The 19,315-nt window shown below is 37.5% G+C and overlaps 1 protein-coding gene across 1 annotated transcript; it reads right to left on the minus strand.

Annotated features, from left to right (window-relative positions):
* Window positions 1-444: 444 nt before the first annotated feature.
* Window positions 445-18,066, minus strand: LOC105050078 (putative transcription elongation factor SPT5 homolog 1). The gene is made up of 22 exons (XM_010929940.4): window positions 17,684-18,066; window positions 15,468-15,703; window positions 15,212-15,355; window positions 14,972-15,133; window positions 14,812-14,895; window positions 14,270-14,340; window positions 13,819-14,176; window positions 13,555-13,710; window positions 13,353-13,450; window positions 13,219-13,267; window positions 12,991-13,143; window positions 12,733-12,876; window positions 12,518-12,617; window positions 12,240-12,398; window positions 12,117-12,165; window positions 11,945-12,036; window positions 11,540-11,603; window positions 2,428-2,482; window positions 2,172-2,280; window positions 1,942-2,085; window positions 1,313-1,410; window positions 445-1,180 (listed from the first exon to the last, which is right to left on the minus strand). Exons 1-22 carry the CDS (start codon window positions 17,994-17,996, stop codon window positions 935-937), a joined length of 3,084 nt encoding a protein of 1,027 aa, XP_010928242.1. The 5' UTR covers window positions 17,997-18,066; the 3' UTR covers window positions 445-934.
* Between the last annotated feature and the right edge of the window lie 1,249 nt (window positions 18,067-19,315).

The raw sequence follows: 19,315 nt of genomic DNA on the forward strand, positions 1-19,315 counted from the left end.
AAAACTTATATATCTGAAAATCATTAACATTTTACCAAAAAAAAAAAACATTAACATCTGAAACAAGGAATACCACACTCAAACCCAGCAGCTTAACATATTGTGTGAGGCTTAAGCCAGACTCCTCAAAGGGCAGGGCTATTGGAAATCATAGAAAGAAATGAAGAAAATTGAACACGAATGTTTTTTAAGTTACAGGTTCGTGACCTTATGCAAGAGATATTTCGCATCTGGAAAGTGAGAAATGAAGAAAATCGAACACAAATGTTTTCTAATTTACTGGTTGATGGCTACATGGAAGAGATATGACGCATATCATCCAGAGTAACAGCAAACGTTAGGCAAGCAGTATCTAAAGTTCCTGAGACACATCCCACCCGTAAAAAATACATATGACGCGCCACATAGTTCCACTAAAATGGTGAAAGCCCCTAGAAATCCCGGTTCTGTAATTGGAACTTGTATGAAATAAATGAAGCGTGCGAAAGAATACAATTTCAAACATAATATGGTCTGTCTTCCAGCAATCTCACTAACACTAAAAGATAAACACTACCAACTGCATTTTCTCACCAAGTTCCTCAAAATGACCTATTCAACAAGGTAAAAATAAAAATTTACATCTTCAGGTATAGCTAGAATAGTGACTCGACATTTCCTTCAATTCAGCTTCAAAGTATACACTGAATTTGGTTGATAGCGTGTGTTTGTGAAAAGGGATGCTCCAAGCCATCCCATGAGGCGCAGACACCAAGTCATGAACCAAGAAAATGGATGAACAGACGAAAAATCAATCATTGCTCCAGTTTAAGACATGGAATGTGCTTCAGCTATCTTTGGAAAGGAGGCAAAACTTGGCTTTCTGGTTCAAAACAGGAGACGGGCATCCAAACAGTGATTCCAAATGAGGTCCCTTCCCTGGCGATACCAGTATTTACTGTGTTGCTAGTTTAGCAAGAATGACCATGTCTAATATTTTGACCTCATAGGTGTCATCCAATTTCACTATGCCATCAGAACCATCAATGCCAATGAGTTTCCCAGTGACTCCACGGAGTGAACCATTCATGATCTTGATTTTGTCGGATTTCCTTGGCCTCACCACCTCCAACTCTGTTGGATGTGCGGTCACTATCTCTTTATTTGCTGCTGACTCGAGAGAAACCTTGCATGACCCATCCTGCAAGTCAAGCGGTCATTTCATGTCAACTATAAAAAGACACCATGATACAAAAATGAAATGATACTATCCGGTTACGTTTACAATTCAATTCAACTATATAATCACATTTTGCATGTGTCATGTACATACCATCAGCACCTCTCGGATGACTCCAACATGTGAATCCTCACCAGGCCGTTGAACATTTACCAAAATGTCGGGCATGAACCAATTGCCTTCTCCTTCACCTGCAACACAGCAATTGCTTGTAAAGTTAGTAGCATCTTAGGCATGCTCATCATTCTAAAATCTAAACAGTTCACCATGCTTTATGAACGCAAATCAGCATTGCTGCTTGAACTTTGCAATGCTACTGGCGTGCATATAGTTTTGAGAAAATATTTTTAGGGGAAAGAGGACAGAACAAGAGGCAACTAAAGGATGTTCTCATAATGTTGCACATATAGCCAGCTGCAGCTTAAACAGATGCAAGCACGCAACCCCCCCCCCCCACAAAAAAAAAAAAAAAAGAAGGAAAAAGGAAAAAAAAAAACATACAGCAGTCAAATGGAAGATAGAAGCCATATTTAATGAGTCTAATTCACCAAAGGATGCAATAGGGCTATTGGCAAAGATAAGCTAATCAACCAAGGTAAAACAATTCATGAAGATACTTGAAGGGAAATCATTGACTAGAAGAAGATAGGGGACGGTGAGAAGTCATGACTCATGAAGATCATATAATCCCAGCACAGAAAAGAAAGAGGATGGCATCTGACCAATTGTTGGAGACATGATATCCAGCCCAACATTTCCAGGTGTCATGGGCTGTCCACCAGGAGTACCAGGAAGATATGAGGCAGAACTAGGGGTCATTGGTTGTCCACCAGGTGTTGATGGTACGTAAGGGCTTGGAGCACTTCCTGAAAAGAGCAGATGACAAAGTTATATCTCTCATCCATGATGCTATATAAAAATAAATCCCAAAGTTACAAATCCATATAACTACCATAGCTGCTTTCCCTTGGTGTTGCAGATTCACTATAACCTCCTGGAGTGTTAGCCCAACCTGAACCAGGTGTAGGTGCTTCATATGGCCTGGCAGGTGGAGTTGCCGGCTGAAATGAATTGGAAATGCATATAAAGTTGGCTAAACATAATGCAAAAGAACTGATAGTAACACAAATGAAAAACTAAATTTCTTAATATAATATTTACATCTGCAATACTGTCTGTATCACCTAGAATAGGACAAGATACCAAACCTGATATTGTGGACTGACTCCCCAAGTGGCAGGGTTTCCATCTTCCCAACTATCCCTGGTCCAATTACAATAAGATCAGGAAAACCAGTGTAAGTCAGCTACCACTCCCTTGCAACTGCTCGTGAAAATGATAGTATTAAAAACCCAAGAAACAGCATGATTACACATTTCATACTTTTAAGTAATATGCCTTGAAAGGAAATAAAATGAATCTGAAGTACATATTCTATATGTGACAAGCCTAGTTTTATTTAAATGTCAAGTTCGGAACTTCTTTTTTCAATCACTCAAGATTGAGAAACTTGCCATAGTCAACATGAGAATGAAAAGCACAAATATGTCAATCTGATCATAGTCAACTTGGAAAGCTGTTTCACCATTCATCCACCTAAGGTCACACCATTTCTATCACAACTTGCATCCATCTTTTATTCTCATACTTGTCCTTGCAACCCTCTCCTTACTAGCCTATTTTACATCAGATGTAATTTATCTCATCAACACCTAAATGTGTAAACACCAGATAACGTGCTACATATAAGTCATACAATAAGATTCAGCATCCCATATGGATTGTGCACCATGTCTGTCCCCTAGAGAATGAAATGACACAAATTACAGGAGCTATTGGATCCATGGTTTTGAAAACCGGACCGAACCGCCTGATTCAGGGGGTACCGAGCCAGATCAACGCGGAATTGAGTCGGTTCGGCCCTGATTTTCGGCACCTGACATGGAAAAATAAAAAAAAATGAAATATAAAAAATAAAAACCGCCCAATTTGACACCAAACCAGACGGTTTCGTTTCGAACCGAGCGATATGCAGATTTATCGAGCCGAACCGCCCAATTCGGCTTCTTTTATTTTCTGAGACAGAGAAGAAGTCTTTCAACTTCTTCGTTTCTCAATCTCTCTGTCTCCCTTTCTCACTCCCTAACACCGAGAGCGGCGGGAAGACTCCAGGAATATATGGATTAAAACCCTTTAAGATATGTTTCTCCTTTCTATCTCTCTTTCCTCTCTTTTTTATTGAAAAATTCATGAAAAATGAAAAAACAAGGAGAAACCATGTCAAAAAAATTTTTTCTGATATGATGATCTACACAATGATACTAAAATCATTAATTTTCGTTAAGTATATAATTTTTTAAATTAAAATATATTTTTAAAATAAAAAATTTTTTAAAAAAATAAATTTTAAAAATAACTGTAAGATCGGATTATTGTTTAGGGACTTGCAAGCTATTTTTGACATAAATTTGGTGCCTATTTATCAATATTTTAATGCATCTTGCGCATAGTAGCCTAGACCTAAATTTGAAAAAAAAAAAAAAAGCATTTCATGGTAAGATTCTACATAGATCTAAATTTGAAAAAAATTATGAAAAAATAATTTGATCTTAGATTTATGTAGAATCTTACCGTGGATATTGCATGGTAAGATTCTACATAGATCTAAGATCAAATTATATTTTCATAATTTTTTTAAAATTTTTAATATATTTTATTTTAAAAAATAATAAATAAATAAATAATTTAAAAAATATAAAAAATTATGTAAATGAAATATATTATTTTTTCGTAATTATTGAAGTGATATGTTTATCAATTTTCAGGAATGGATCCATCAAGAAAAAAAATGATTCAGAACGTGACATTGATTGGGAGCATAAGGAAATGCTCTCGGATCGGCATCATTGGAGATGTAAATGGTGTAGCATAGAATTCAAAGAGTTACACGGTTGAAGCAACATTTAACTGACAGCTATCCGAATGTAGCTATATGCCGTAAGTGTCCACAAGAGGTCCGTTAGTTAATGAAGAAACACTTCACTGATTTTAAAACAGCGAAGAAAAGAAATTTGATGAAGGCAAATAGACCGTCAAACAATAGAGCCACATTTTTATCACTCCATGAGGTCAGAAGAAAGATCTATTCTAGATGATGAGCAGGCACAGATCAAGGCTACCATTCAGACGAGCTTGGATGATCAGTGGCAGCCAGTCAGGTATAGAGCTCGATTTGAATCGTTAGCTTATAAGGACGGATCAGGCTCAGAAAGCACTGTAGCAGAGTCTGAGTCACGATTTAAGAGAACATCCTCAATTAAAGAACCCATCGATAGAGGCACCAGCCGTCTTGCATCCATATTGGGAGTATTTGGCAGTAGAAAGAAGTCTTCTACAGAGATTCCAACAGGAGCCACTATCCACGATTTGGATCCACATGCATTTTCTAGCAGAAATTCCAAGCAACAGAGGATTGATACTATGTTGAGAAAAAATAAAAAAGATATGTGACGAGCTATTAAATCTTGATTTCACTTCAATCACATCACAACGAATGCAGCAGACAACCCATATTATTGCTTTGCCATTTCATCTATACAGGCTATTGGTTCAGGTGTAGATCCTCCAGGACCAAGAGATATCCATAGTGAGCTTTGGGACCAGAATAAGAAGGATCTTGAAAAACGGATTGCCTTGTATCATAACAAGTGGCTTGTGTATGAGTTGACTGTGATGTATGATGGTTGGATTGGTCCTACTAGACGAAGCATCATCAATTTCTTGACATTGTAATAGAAGAATATTTTTTCACAAATCTGTTGATGCTTCAGCTGAGGTGCACGATGCCAGCTACATCCTCAGATTGATGGAGGTGATTGATCAAGTAGAAAAGCAGAATATCACGCAGGTTATCACAGATAATGGACCACAATATAAGACTGCAGAGAAGATATTGATGGAGCAGCGACCGCATATTTTTTGGATCCTATGTACTTACTGCACATTATATCGATCTAATGTTGATGGATATTGGAAAAATTTATAGGATGCAAAAGGTAGTGGAGTCAGTACAGAACATCACCAAATTCATCTACAACCATACATGGGTCCTATCATTAATGCGGCAGTTTGCTAGAGATGATATATTGAGATCAGATGTCACACAGTTTGCTACTAATTATATAGTACTTGATAGTCTGATTGATAAGAAAGTACATCTATGTCAGATGTTTGTCAGTCCCGAGTGATAACAGAACAGATATGCCAAGATAGGCACTGAGAGAAGCAATGTGGAGAGCTTAATGACGAGACAATCATTCTAACAGCGAGCCGAGAAGATAGTGACGGCTATCAAGTCTCTATATGAAGTGCTTCGGACCGTAGATGGTGAGTGATACCCCCAGATGGACTTATTATATTATATGATGGAGAGAGCAAAAGAATAAATCAAGGTGATAGATCCACAGCATGCCGATGAGCACATCAAGATCATCGACCATCGATGGGATTATCAAATGGGTAAGAAGTTGCATTTAATAGATAAGCAGCAAATCAAAAACTCTTTCAAAATTTATATAAATAAACTTAATCAATTATGAAAATCTATGTGCAGCTTATTATCTGAACCCGAGATTTCAGTACTCCTACCTAAAATTAGCATGGATGAAGAGCTATTGTCCATCCTACAAAATGTAATAGACAAGATGGAGTCCAATCCAGATATCGCGGCTTTGTATCTTGAACAAGTTCAATGATATTTATTAACTTAGTTGTATCTTCAACAAATAAGACATTATAAATTTATAACAAATAATTTTTTTATAAATGAAAATATTTAGGGAGGGCACAGAATCATTTGAAAATAATGTAGCCATCAGAAGCAAATCAAAGATGAATCCAGATATATATTAATAAATCTATAATCATATTGATATATTTAATTTTTTTTGATTTTGCTAAATTTCAATGATTTTGCAGCTGAATAGTGAGTGTATTTTGATGGATCCGCATGAAATCTGAAGAATCTTGCCATTAAAATTCTCTCCCAGACGGTTTCATCAAGTGAATGTGAGCGCAACTGATCGACCTTTGTCCTTATCCACAGCAAGTAGAGGAACTGTCTAAAACAGAAATATCTCAATGATCTTGTGTATGTGCGCTATTATTTGAGGTCGAGGCTCAAATGCATGGAGAAAGTTCAACTGAAGTACTCAGATCCAATTATCAGTGATTTTGTTGATAAAGATGGAGATCCGATGATCGGATGAGTTATGAGTCAACAACAGAAGCCAGAGCTTGATGAGCCAGGATTGCCTCCACGACCTGCCAATTTTATTGCTAGCAAGGCTGGGATTGATGCCTCTCAATGGGCAAGTAATAACATTCCATATAGGCCTCCAGCCGATACGCCAAAGCATCCACCCTCACAGCCTAGACAGCCAGAGCAAGACATGACGAGAGGACAGGCAGCTGCTATGCATAGAGATAAAAGAAAAGAAAAGATGGTTGCAGCCCTAGTAAAGAGATCATTCGATTCACTTAAATTTAGACATTAGACAAAGCAATGATGATAGTTCTTCAGCTACTCATGGATCTGGTAATCATAGAGGGATCTGAGATGCAGCTGGTTGGTGGTCTACAATTCACTGATGAGTCTCAATTTACGCACGCCACGCAGGATAGGAACCATGATGTACGAGCTGGTAGAGCCCTTGACGATACAATTTCATATAGGCGACGGGCTCCGCGAGGTCGTTCAAGATATGATGTAGCTACAGATAACTTCGTATGTGAAGTAGGATCTATAGATATATCAGGTTCATCCTCGTATTTTGGATCCTTACTCGCAGCCATAGGCAGGCTATGATCTTTATGGATATGGATATGATGCATCGGAGACATCGTCTTCTAGTGGCTACTATCCTATGCAGTCTGAAGCGCCTTATGGATCAAAATTTACTGTCAGTATATTTGGATGGACCCCTTTACAACCAGATTATTAGTCTGATGATACCTCTCAGAACCAAGATCTCAGTGAGAGATCAAGGATAAGTTATGATCCAACACGCTTATTTTATGGAATGAGTATAGGATTATAATGCTATGTGGCTAGAGACATTGATTGATGTTCCTCCTGACTATTAAATGGTCCAAATATTTATGGACATCGACGGTCGAGCAGATTCTGAAGATCGATACGTATTGAGTATTTTTAAATTTTTTTAATTGATTTAAATATTTTAAGATCTAATAATATCTAGTCCATATATTGATTATTTAAGATGCTAAATAACATAATATCATACTTAGATTCGTGTTACACGCAATTAAAGGTGTATCAGAATAATACAAACATTAATAAATACCACTAAATATCAATTTGAGCTTTAAAATATTAAATAATTCATAAAAACTTGATTAGATACCCCCTCCCAAAAAAATGAAAAAAGCAAAAAAAAATGGCATGCCGATTCGACAGGCACGCCCGCATATCGTGTCGATACGATACCGAACCAGTACCATACCAAACCGGTCGGTGATCGAAACGGTCATCGGTACCAATTTTCAAAACCTTGATTGGATCTCTCCATGACCCACATGCATGCTTCGTAGGTACTTGTGATGTATACAACTTCGGTTCCATCTATACCCCAATATCACTTAGAATTTTCAAAGCACATTTCCAAATATCCACTATAACAACAATATTTTCACACTCATCTTATGGTCATGCACTCATTATTTGTTACTCCAAATGGTGTTATGCATTCATCTTGTATTTGAACATCATAGCATGTTCCATTTAGTCACACTGACACCAAGCAATTACATAATTACAAAATGTATATCCATCTCACCAACTTCACTATAATCCAAAAGAGCCATCCTCATTTTTGCATACAATGAAAAATGCTTACATAGAAAAACGATTACCTTAGAGATTATCCATAATTTTGCAGCAACACCATGGCACCACATTAAGTCAAATTACAATTAAATAAACTTGATTATAGCCAGAACAGAATTCAAAACTTTTTTTGAAGCGTTCATCTGCATTTTACCTTAAGTCTTATTAACCAAAACAATGTCCCAAAAGATTTTTGTACAACATTGAACTTCCTTTGAACATCACTCTCATTTCATTTAGGGATCATTTGGTGTTGGTTAAAAGAAGTCCTTTGGATACTTCCAAAGTAACAACAGTACTTCCTGAAAAAAATTAAGTCTTTTGTGGTATCATTTGAAAAGTGCTATTATGAGAAGCAAAATTTAAATAAGTGCTCTTAAAAGACGGTAGAAAAACTGATTTCGAGGCCTTCTTCTGCGATTGCTCATTGTCTTTCAAATCTGGTAAGCCCATCCACAAAACAGTCATACAATATGCCAGTACCCATCATTAAATATAGCAAAAAGTTCTTTCTATTTAAGAAGCTAAATATATCTGTTTTTGAGAGTGACTTTTTGAAAAATCAAAAGCAACACCAAACACACCCATAGAAAACCTTAGAACTAATCATGAGAGCACACCCCCTAGCAGCCAGAAGCTTCTACCCATGTCTGAACACCCCTAATTATCTAACTCTTGTACTTGCTTCCTTGTGGTTCCTTGCTCTATTGAAAATATCTGGTTCCCCATTGCTAACCCCATGCCAGCTGCTACTTTAGGTAACCTCATCAGTCATGAATATCTTCATTGTTACTCTCATGAATATCTTCATGAGTCTTAATTACCATTACTTCATCAGTCATGGAAGTAATTACCAAGCACGGGGACACAACTTTCTTTCTTAGTGCTAGTGTTGCACCAATAGATACAAGTCAAATTTTGAAATATATTTAAAGTTTGGTCTAACAAGAGCAAGAAAACATGAGTTGGGGACACAACAAATAATGTATCTAGAAAATATGAAATAAACACTGTTAGAAAAGGTGAAGTTTATTAAAATAACAAAAAGGAATTAATTTCTTTAAAAAAATTATTATTCATTATGATTGTCCTTTACATTTCCACTTTTTTTTTTTTTTTTGCACTGTAAAATTTCAAGGAGTAAATGCATTATAAACCACATGGGATATCATCAAAAATTTCCCGTATGATCCTACAAAAAAAACGACCAAAGATTTAAGACGACAAAGTGATCATGAGCCAAGGATGTTTGGCAATGCATTCTGCATTCTATAAGAAGAAAGGCCAAGAATTTAACATAATGACATGCTGCGAGTCTGCGACTCAAGTATGTTTCACAACAATTGCACTTTTAACACTGCTTCATGAGAGCAATTGTCTCTTTCCCCTTACCGCATATCTCCTAACAGTAATTAAATACATGTATATAGCCATCATCCCTGCCCCAAGCCTCAGAAAATAATAAAAAATTATCTTTGTTTTCAGCCCTTCGCCTCATTGGAACTCTTGGCATGCTTGTCGTTGTTTGTGTGGGCAAGTTAGATCTCATAAACCTTTCAAGTTCTTGTTGACATCAATTTTGCTTGCCAGCAATATCCTATTGCCTTATTAGGTAGTTCGTAATCCTAAATATATGATTGTTAAGTTGCAGCAATGCCCTATAAAGTCAGATATAAAAGACCTCCCAGAAGAATCTTGATTTTAGCATCAAAAGAATATCTACTGAAAACAAGAAGAGCTAAATGCTGACCGCAAGCTGGAGGCCTCTATTTGCAGGCATCAAAATTTAAAAAATAAATAAATAAAAGGTCTGATCCCATCCCTATGTTCCCTTCCAAGCACACCAAAGTGCTTATAATGACCTCAAATGAGAAATTGAATGCTAAACGGTTGGACCAGATCATCAGAGATCAATGGATGTTTTAAGACATCCCATAATCAAAATGAAATTTCCACTAAGTTTCAATTTCCTACAAAATATAGAAGAATTTCAATGCATCATCATTTAAGACACAGAGATAGGAGATTGCCCTTACCAATTCCCTAGCCGCACAAAACAAATGCTTGTGCCACTGCTGTTTTGAAAATCTTATCTGATGCGAGACTCACATTGCCTCATGTCTCTAAGAGAGGATCGTCAAACACATTGAAGCTTATTGGTGTGGCCTCTTAGAGTGTACAGTGAAAAGATGTTCATGTAGGTGCATGTACTGCACTTTTTGTTACAATATATGTATGGGCAGCCATGCTATATTTCTTACCAACAATGTTCTTATTAAAATTAATGCTCCTCATTCAAACTCTAACGTTAGTTCCGGGATACCACAGACATAAGTTGTGACATTTTTAAGACTTTTAATACCCACACAGACCAAGATCCCCAAAAAAACAAAAAGTTCAGTCCAACATCACTAAGGTCAGCAAGACTCATTCAGAAGTATCCAAGCCTCCAATTTTCACCAATCTCTAAAATTTGCCATTAAAGAAATTGGTAGTTAACCAAGCATCCAATATTCCAATGTGTATTGAACTTGATAATACATGTATGGCACGGACTCTTTAAGCTGGACACGAAGTCCCTGTAAAACTGCTTATCATGCACACTTTGTGAATATGCAAAGGCAATTAATGTAAAATAATATCAGAAACTAAACTTGCTTCACAAAAATGTTATATCCTTACAAATATACCAATCGATCTTTTTGGCCTAAGCATCATAAACAATTTAAACTTTCCTAGGGATCTGTAGTTTAGCATTACAAGCATTGTAATAATTATTTCAAGCTAAACTGATATAATGTCTACATAAAGTAGGCAATGCCACACGAACATGTGACATGGATGTCAGGTCTTGATGTATCTAGAAGAATATGACACATGAAGCTTCATGAAGTTTGACATAGGACGCGTCTGTCTTATAGATTTTGGTGTACATACGTGTGGTGGTACATATATAATAAATCATCTGTTGAATCAATCACTCCATAATTTTATAGATCTAGCGGCTGTATGGTACACACGGCTTATCCAAGGAAACTTTGAAGCCTCAATTAGGTCTCACCAATCATATTGTTTGTAGTAGATTCGATAAATATACTCCCTGTTCTCTTTGATGGATTTTACAGACATCTATCAGAAAGTGAATGTCGGGGCAGTATTTACCACATGATGATTGTACTTACAATAGGATTCATGTTTGTTGGCTCAAAAGGTTGGACTCACAGGCCCCATTGATAGAAGTTCAAAGGAGTACATTTGGTCATACAAGACCGATAAAATTTTTGTTATATGTGACAGAAGTAATAAAAGAAGCTCATGAGAGCAAATCATAGCCTTAACATAACTTACAATATGGCAGCCACAGCATTAAGATAAAATGAGATATATATATATATATATATGAGTGGACAAACCTTGCAGGGCTCATTGGAGCCCAGGACCGCATGGGTGTTCTCATTCCATCATGCAAGGGTGTTGCTGCGAAAAAAAAAAGGACAATAAGGAAATGGAGTTTGTAAATCTAATAAAGATTTCACCGTGAGAAAAGGCAATTAAAACAACATTAAGGTTTTGATTGGAAATATGTATGCTGGACGCTTATTACACGTGTCTTAAAATTTAGTATAGAATAACATATATACATATGTTATCAAAGAAATTATGCATGACCAACAGATCGTAAAATCATAATACAAGAAACCATCAGATAAGTACAAAATGAAGTAAAAATAGATTCTTCCAATCATCTTATAGAAATTTAAAAATCAGAAAACCATACAATGATCAAAATTCACTAGTAGATACTCAAGCAAACTTACCTCCAGGATCTCTCATTGGAGTCTGCATTGGATGCAGTGGCGTCCGTGATGGATGCATGGGTGTTTCACTACCCATACCATATCGCGATTCACTGGTGAAAATAAAGTTAAATCAGGAAAAAACATAATAATGTATCTAGCTAACATAAAACAAACATCCATGCAGTATTACCGGAATGGGGTTGCTATACTAGCTGTATCAGCGATATCTTCTCTCTTGACTGCAAATTTATAAATTGTCAGTCTGCAATTAAAAACAAGGATGAAGAGAATAAAGAAGCAAACTGGTTCTTACCTGTAACAATTTTCATTTGCGAATCCAACTCCACTCGCACCAATGAACCTGTAACCTCTTTAACACGGCCACGATATCCCTTCAAGGGGCCGGATTTTATTTTAATACATTTATTAACCAATGAATCGTGTCCTCTTCCACCTCTCTGTCGTCCACCAACTGCATCAGATTTCTTATGTGGTTTACTAAAGAACTCCAGTCCATAACAGAATATATCACTTACACAAAGAGCCATGAAAAAAAAAATGATGTAACATAGCAGCAAGACCAAGCCATACAATCTATTGGAGGTCCTCTAGGAGGCAGTCTTCTTGGGGACTGAAGAAACTGGGATGAAGATCTCAAACCACCAAATCTTGGGTCAACATGATCTAGGCCCTACAGCATAATCATCTATGCATCAAACATGATATCAACCAGTAATGTGTACGGACCAAAACCGGCACATCATATTTCAATAATCCTAGAACTACCAAAAGCACTAAAAACATACATTTCTATCATGATTTCCATGGGATCCACCTATGATTACACAGGACTGAGCTTTTGCGCAGATAAAACCAGCATGCTCAAGATGATGACGATCATAGATGAACAAGATCCCTTTATGTATATGTTCAACGGGACCTTGCTTCCCCTGGTTAAAAATAACAAATTTATGTCAAGAAGAAAACACCATAGATCAAATAATGAAATGAAAGCATCAACATCTTTTTTTTATTAGGTAATAAAATAAGGAACTAAATCTAACCTTGCAAGGTCCCTCAATAACCCTCACAACATCCTTAACTGACACTAGATTGTTTGACCGATCCTTAGCACTAGTTCGTCGTTCAACCTTGCTTTTTATCTCTCTCAATTTGACAAGAACCACCTCAGGTCTATCTGGTACTCCTTTAAGCACCTAAACACATGCAAAAAGTTAGTTTAAAAAAATAATAAAAGAGTCATTACTACCATATGGAGTCCTCTTTCTTGCCTGAAATGCTTCACTTTCAACACGTATAATTACGCCAAAGGACATATTGCTGCACAACATTCAACAAGTGAATAAGACCAAAAGAAAAGGTTTGCCACTTCACATAACAAACCAACAATAAATAATAAACTTACTCTAGAAGCACCAGATCGTGTAACTCATAAGCCCCAATTCTTGTAAGCCCAGTAGTTATTTCAGAACTCTCCACAACATGGTCCGCAAAAACCCGAATCTGAGTGAGATTTAAAAAAAAAAAAAAAACATCAGCAGCAGAGAGAAAAATAATATCCAATATGAAATGCTTTTCCATGGTTATATTGTAAGAGAACAGCTTACATCTTCTTTTGTAGTGTCTGATAGGATGATTAAAACATGGCCCTCGACTTTTACCACCATACCAGTGGCACCTTCTTGAACACCAGAGACCACTTTTACATGGTCTCCTGGTTTAAAATACTTGCACAATTCCTTTTCGTTAAATGCCAATGTTTTCTGCAAAAAGAAATGCAATTTACTTTCCATTTCTTTTCTTTTTTTTGAAGTTAGATGCTTAAACTAGACACTGAAAGTAGTAAGAACAAATAGTCAAGAAGTGATTACAGGCAACCCCGACATCTTTGGCCTGACATGAACAGTATCATCCTCGACTTTCTCAACCCATCCCATCAGATTTTTGAGATCACCACGAACAACTATAACAGCATCACCTTTCATGAAATGGCCTTTCTTCCTGTTTGCAAATAAAGTAGATAAACTAGCCAGATCCCCATCAGCATCATCTCCAGGCTTCCGAAATTTTTCGAGTTCATCGAATGTTGGCTGTATGTTTTGTGAACTAATTGATCTTATGGACACAGTTTTGTACAGAAATCCATCTTTGAACATCAATCCATCAACCATCTCAAAATATTCACCAGTATCTTTGTCCCTCCTCCGCTCAACCCGGATATGCATCTCCCTAACCAAAATTAACCCAAAAAATAAATGAGCATAACATTTTCTGGTCAAAATTCATCTAACAAACAAAATGAAGAATAAGAAACAAAATTGCCTTGCTTCATCAATGTTAAAAAAGCGCGGTGGAGGAACAAATGTCTTCTTCTTCGGAACCTCCCTTCCTTCCTGAAAATATATGATTTACATAAACATGCTTGAAAACAGTAAACAAAAATAATTGCAACCAACACAGGAGAGAGAGGAGAAGGGAGAGGAGAGAAATATAGAGAATTGGCAGAGCAAATTGACAGAATTAATCCAACAAAGCTCCAAGAAGAGCAGATCACCATTCAAAATAATGACTAGCTTAATTAGTAATTTTGAATAGGATTAAGTATAATGCATTTGAAATGAAAAATAATGGATCATATTAATAAATAAATAAACTAGGTCAAAAATTTTCCTTGTTCAGCCAAGAAAACCAGTTTAATACATACACATATCAAGATGAAACAATATGATTTCTTTTCTACTCGTGTATTAAAAACATATTCATACCAATTTATTATCAGGTGGTTGAAAGGAAACTTGCACACACGTAACAAGGAAAAAGATGACTTTCTTTTTTATTCGAGTTTATTAAAAAAAGATTCATACCAGTTTATTGGCAATGGCTTGTAAATCAATTCTTGGGATTAGCTTGACTATAACTTTCTGGCGTACATTGTCAACATCAACAACCTGCAAGAGGAAAGGTTGGTTAGAAAAAGACGGATATAGAACACAAGACACAAGCTAGCAGTAAAGACAACCATACCTTAGCAAGATCTCCTTTATAGATTCCAATCTTCATCCGAACCCATGTATCCCTAGATAGATCAACAGTTTTGCTTTCAACTGATAGAACATCAGTCATTTCTTTTATTGGTACAAGCATAACTTTCGCTGAAGAGTATATATTCCGTAAACCTTTGCAAGCCTGAAAGCATAGAGGTCAGCAGCAACCTAAAATTTTCAAGAAGTGCCGAAAGAATATACTAACAAGATCTGTTCAGACCTCTTTAACATGAGCTTCTTTCTCTGCTTCGACGTATATATAGTTTTTAAGATGGTCCAATGCAATTACTGACCTAATCTGGAGATCTGACCTATCTATAAATTTTTGCATAAGGCATATAGCTGTCTCACGCTCACGACCAATCTGGAAGACAATTTGAAAGATGTCAATTAATGGAAGCAAAAAATTAGGAAGACTGTGACTACTAAGCAAGATCAAGACTTAGACAAAAGAGCATAAACAGAGACAATCATACCGCGCATTTCACCATCCACAATTTTGGATCCTTGACTGATGGCAATAGAGCTTGCTGTTCAACATCAGTGGCATCCTCACCATATTCTACATGGCTTGACTTAGCATATCTTTCATATACTTGTCTCTCCATCTCTTCAACATCTTCTTGATCCTCTTGCATCATCATGGACGGGCGATGCACCCTTCTGCCTTCATCCTCATCAGGTATTTCAGCTCCAGCATCATTTATAAAATCTGCATTTGTCGCACCATTAGATATTTATTAATCAATAAGCAATATGAAGCGGAGAACATTACTAATTGAACAAAGGGATAAAATCCACTCAAGAGCCAGCACCACATAAATTGTTTTGCTGGCCCCATCCCCTTTCACTCCTCCATGGCCCCATCCTCATGCATTGCCTTCCACCCCATGTATGATTGTTCCCAAGCCCAACTCCACCAGGCCCATTCTGGTTTCTTCCAATTCCTAATCCCACAAAACTAAACCATAATCTCTTACCCCATATCTAGTATCTCATTAGCTAACTTACCCCATACCACCTGTCCTATTTTCCGATCCCATGTTGCTCTTAAGATCTTGCTGTTCCACAATGATGACTCATTCTTTGCAGGTCAGGCTTACAAACAATGATATAATTATTCTCAATAATTTTTTTGCATAGGTTATATACTCAGTATACTCATTTAATTTCACGAATATTTATCTTTATATGGTTAGGCTGCTGAAGGGGCCAATCTGCAGGGCACCAAGGATTAAATGACGTTGATCTGAATATTAAAGAGATCTCCTGTTGCTTCTCTTAATTATTACTGAAGTAGCGGAGGATAGATGAAAATTCTACCACTAATATGAAAAAGCTGGCCATATTGTTTTTTCTGATGACACTTTGTTTCTAATATCCTTTTGTTTCATTTGAAATTCATCTAGATCCTAAAGCACCAAATAGGCTGCCATTACTTGTCATCAACTACAAAAACCTATCTCACACAAAAGTTATTCTATTTCGTAGACATTTAGAAAATCAGGTGCAAGTTCTTTAAAAAAAAAAAAAAAAAAACACACATGTTTCTGCTTCAATCTCTGAATATAAGGCCAAGACCAAGAAAGCTCATGACTTATATTTGCAATCAAGGTTCAGTAATCACCCACTGACAATGTTAACCCCCCCCCCCCTCCCAACCCTACAAAAAAAAGAAAAAAAAAAAAGGAAAAAGAAAGAAAGAAAGAAAGAAAAACAATTAGCGAGGTCATATTCTTCCTTTTCAATAAGAAGAGGGGAAGATAAAAGATGAAAGAACATCCGCAAAAAAAGAAGCAAACACTTCCAATTGGACAAAAAATAAAATACAAAAAGACAACCACTTTTGCTGCTAAATTCTCGTTTTTTGATCATTGTTGGCAACATGAAGTCCAAATAGAGCTTGCTCTTTGTATATAATTATCACCTCCTTTACTGTTGAGAAAAAAATTACTGAAAAGGTGGGACACCATTACTCATCCAAGCATGTCACATGCACCTAAATTGCATCTATGCAAGAAGATGCATACTTTATACCTTGCATTTGTTTGCACGGACACCCAATGCTTCACCAAAAGGCACAACTAAAAAAATAAAAAATAAAGTCTCTTCAAAAAGCACTAACCATTGAAAGGTATTTTATGAGAATGATGTTCCAAACAATAACCTTAGTTCAAGCTGATAGGGTTTTAAAAGAATTTGGTGACAGCAAAAGATAAGGTGTTTTCCTACATTTGTTTTAGATATCATAGTGTTGCTGCTGATTCTACATGAAGCCATACAATTACAGATTCGTTTCCTTACCTCCAAAAAATTTAGTGAGAAAATTGATATATGATATATGTCAACTATTAAAGTCAATTTGGTCACAAGAACGTTGCATTAGGTTGGTTGGGTCGATGAGCTTGGTGGATATAATTCACATAAAACCTGGTATTTGTGAAATCTTTTCCCTTCCTTTTTAATTGTTTTAATTGTTTGCTCCATCTACTCACTATAAGCTTCAATTATACCTCCAATGACAAGAATTCTTGCATCATGTTTTCAATAATACTTTGAAAAATTCAACTTCCTAAACCAAATAGAATCCCTAACTCCTCTTTCCTCCAAAACGAAGAAATTTAGAAAGAAACGTAAATTATCAAATCTTTTTCCCAAAAGGACTGCAAGAAGAAAGGAAAACAAGGGTTACCGTCTTCTCCTTCCTCTTCCTCTTCGTCTTCGCCACTGTCGACGGCCGCTTCGAGGTCAAAAAACTCCGCACCGCTCCGCCTCCTCTGCCTCCGGCCCCGGCGGTCATCACCTCCGAAATCCTCATCCTCCTCGTCATCGTCCTCCTCCTCCTCCTCCTCCTCGTCCTCTATCGCGGCGTCGTCAATGAACTGGGATCTGCTTCGCTTCCTGCCCACCTTCCCTTCGTCCTCTTCCTCCTCCTCCTCCAGCTCCTCTTCGTCTTCCTCCTCGTCGAACTCCTCCTCTTCGTCGCCGCGCCCACCGCGCCCCATCGCTGCTTCTCCGGTATTGATTAGGCTCCGGACCGTCGGAAAACCCCAAACACGATCGGTCGGCGGACTTCGATGGGAGACGGGGCTGATAAATAGAAGCGGCAACGGGTAGGGTTTGGGTCGGGTCCCTTATGTCTGCATCCAAAACACTTTGCAAGATCCGAACCCGTTTTTATGACCCATGCCACCGACCTAAGCATGGAAACAAAAATGACTTAGTTTGGATGGTTGAACTTAAAATTTCATAGAATTTGTGAGAGTTTTTTTTTTTTTTTCTCCATGAGATTTGAGCTAGCCCACTCTATAAGTATTCTGAACTTTTTAAATATAGCCTAGTTCAGTCTGATTTGGATCACATCGGTCAAAATTCACAAATTTAATGAGATTTTAGATCCAACCATCATGGTAGAAAGAAGATAATAGTGAAGAAAAAGAAGGCAAGAGAGGAGCCTTGGACTTGAGATGGGATGAAGATTGATATGAGAAAGATTTGACAAAAGCAGTGGTGGGAGAAAGTGGAAAAGAAAAATGAAACAATAGGATGATGAGAGGATTAGAGCTCCACTTGTTAGATTCATAAATATAATCATTGAATTTTAATCAAACACTTGAGTTGTCAAACCATTGGATTTAAAGTTAATTATATCAAATTAATAATATGCATACTGTTGGGTATAGAATACCCCTCAGTCGAAGTTTGTGTCAGGAGTGACCCTCCAAGGATTCTACCGACGTCCGATCTTCGACGACATCTTTCCGAACCTCTCCGACGGCCGAGCCTCCGCAACATTCCCAAGTTCTGCCAATGGATAAACTCCCACTAGTGTCGACCGGATTCTCCACGATGGACGGACTCCATCCAAGTTTCCGCAGTGGTCGACCACCTTCTAGACTTTGTCCGGACTCCTACGGGAGCCGGACTTCTTCCCCGAACTCCGGCTGCAGGTAGTCTTCATCCGGACTCCTACGGGAGCCGGACTTCTTCCCCGAACTCCTGCTGCAGATAGTCTTCATCCGGACTCCTACGGGAGCCGGACTTCTTCCCCGAACTCCGGCTGCAGGTAGTCTTCATCCGGACTCCTACGGGAGCCGGACTTCGTCCCCGAACTCCGGCTGCAGGTAGTCTTCATCCGAACTCCTATGAGAGTCGGACTTCTTCCCCGAACTCCGACTGCAGGTAGTCTTCATCCGGACTCCTACGGGAGCCGGACTTCTTCCCCGAACTCCGACTGCAGGTAGTCTTCATCCGGACTCCTACGGGAGCCAGACTTCGTCCCCAAACTCCGACTGCAGATAGTCTTCATCCGGACTCCTACGGG

This window comes from Elaeis guineensis, chromosome 8 (assembly GCF_000442705.2).
Source record: "Elaeis guineensis isolate ETL-2024a chromosome 8, EG11, whole genome shotgun sequence".
Lineage (NCBI taxonomy): Eukaryota > Viridiplantae > Streptophyta > Magnoliopsida > Arecales > Arecaceae > Elaeis > Elaeis guineensis.

Coding starts and splice junctions, on each gene's coding strand:
- LOC105050078 (XM_010929940.4), bottom strand. CDS start 17,996: ATGGGGCGCGGTGGGCGCGGCGACGAAGAGGAGGAGTTCGACGAGGAG. Junction 13,711..13,818: donor CAAAGATGTCGGGGTTGCCT/GTAATCACTTCT, acceptor TTCTTTTTGCAG/AAAACATTGGCATTTAACGA. Junction 2,281..2,427: donor GAGTCAGTCCACAATATCAG/GTTTGGTATCTT, acceptor AATTCATTTCAG/CCGGCAACTCCACCTGCCAG.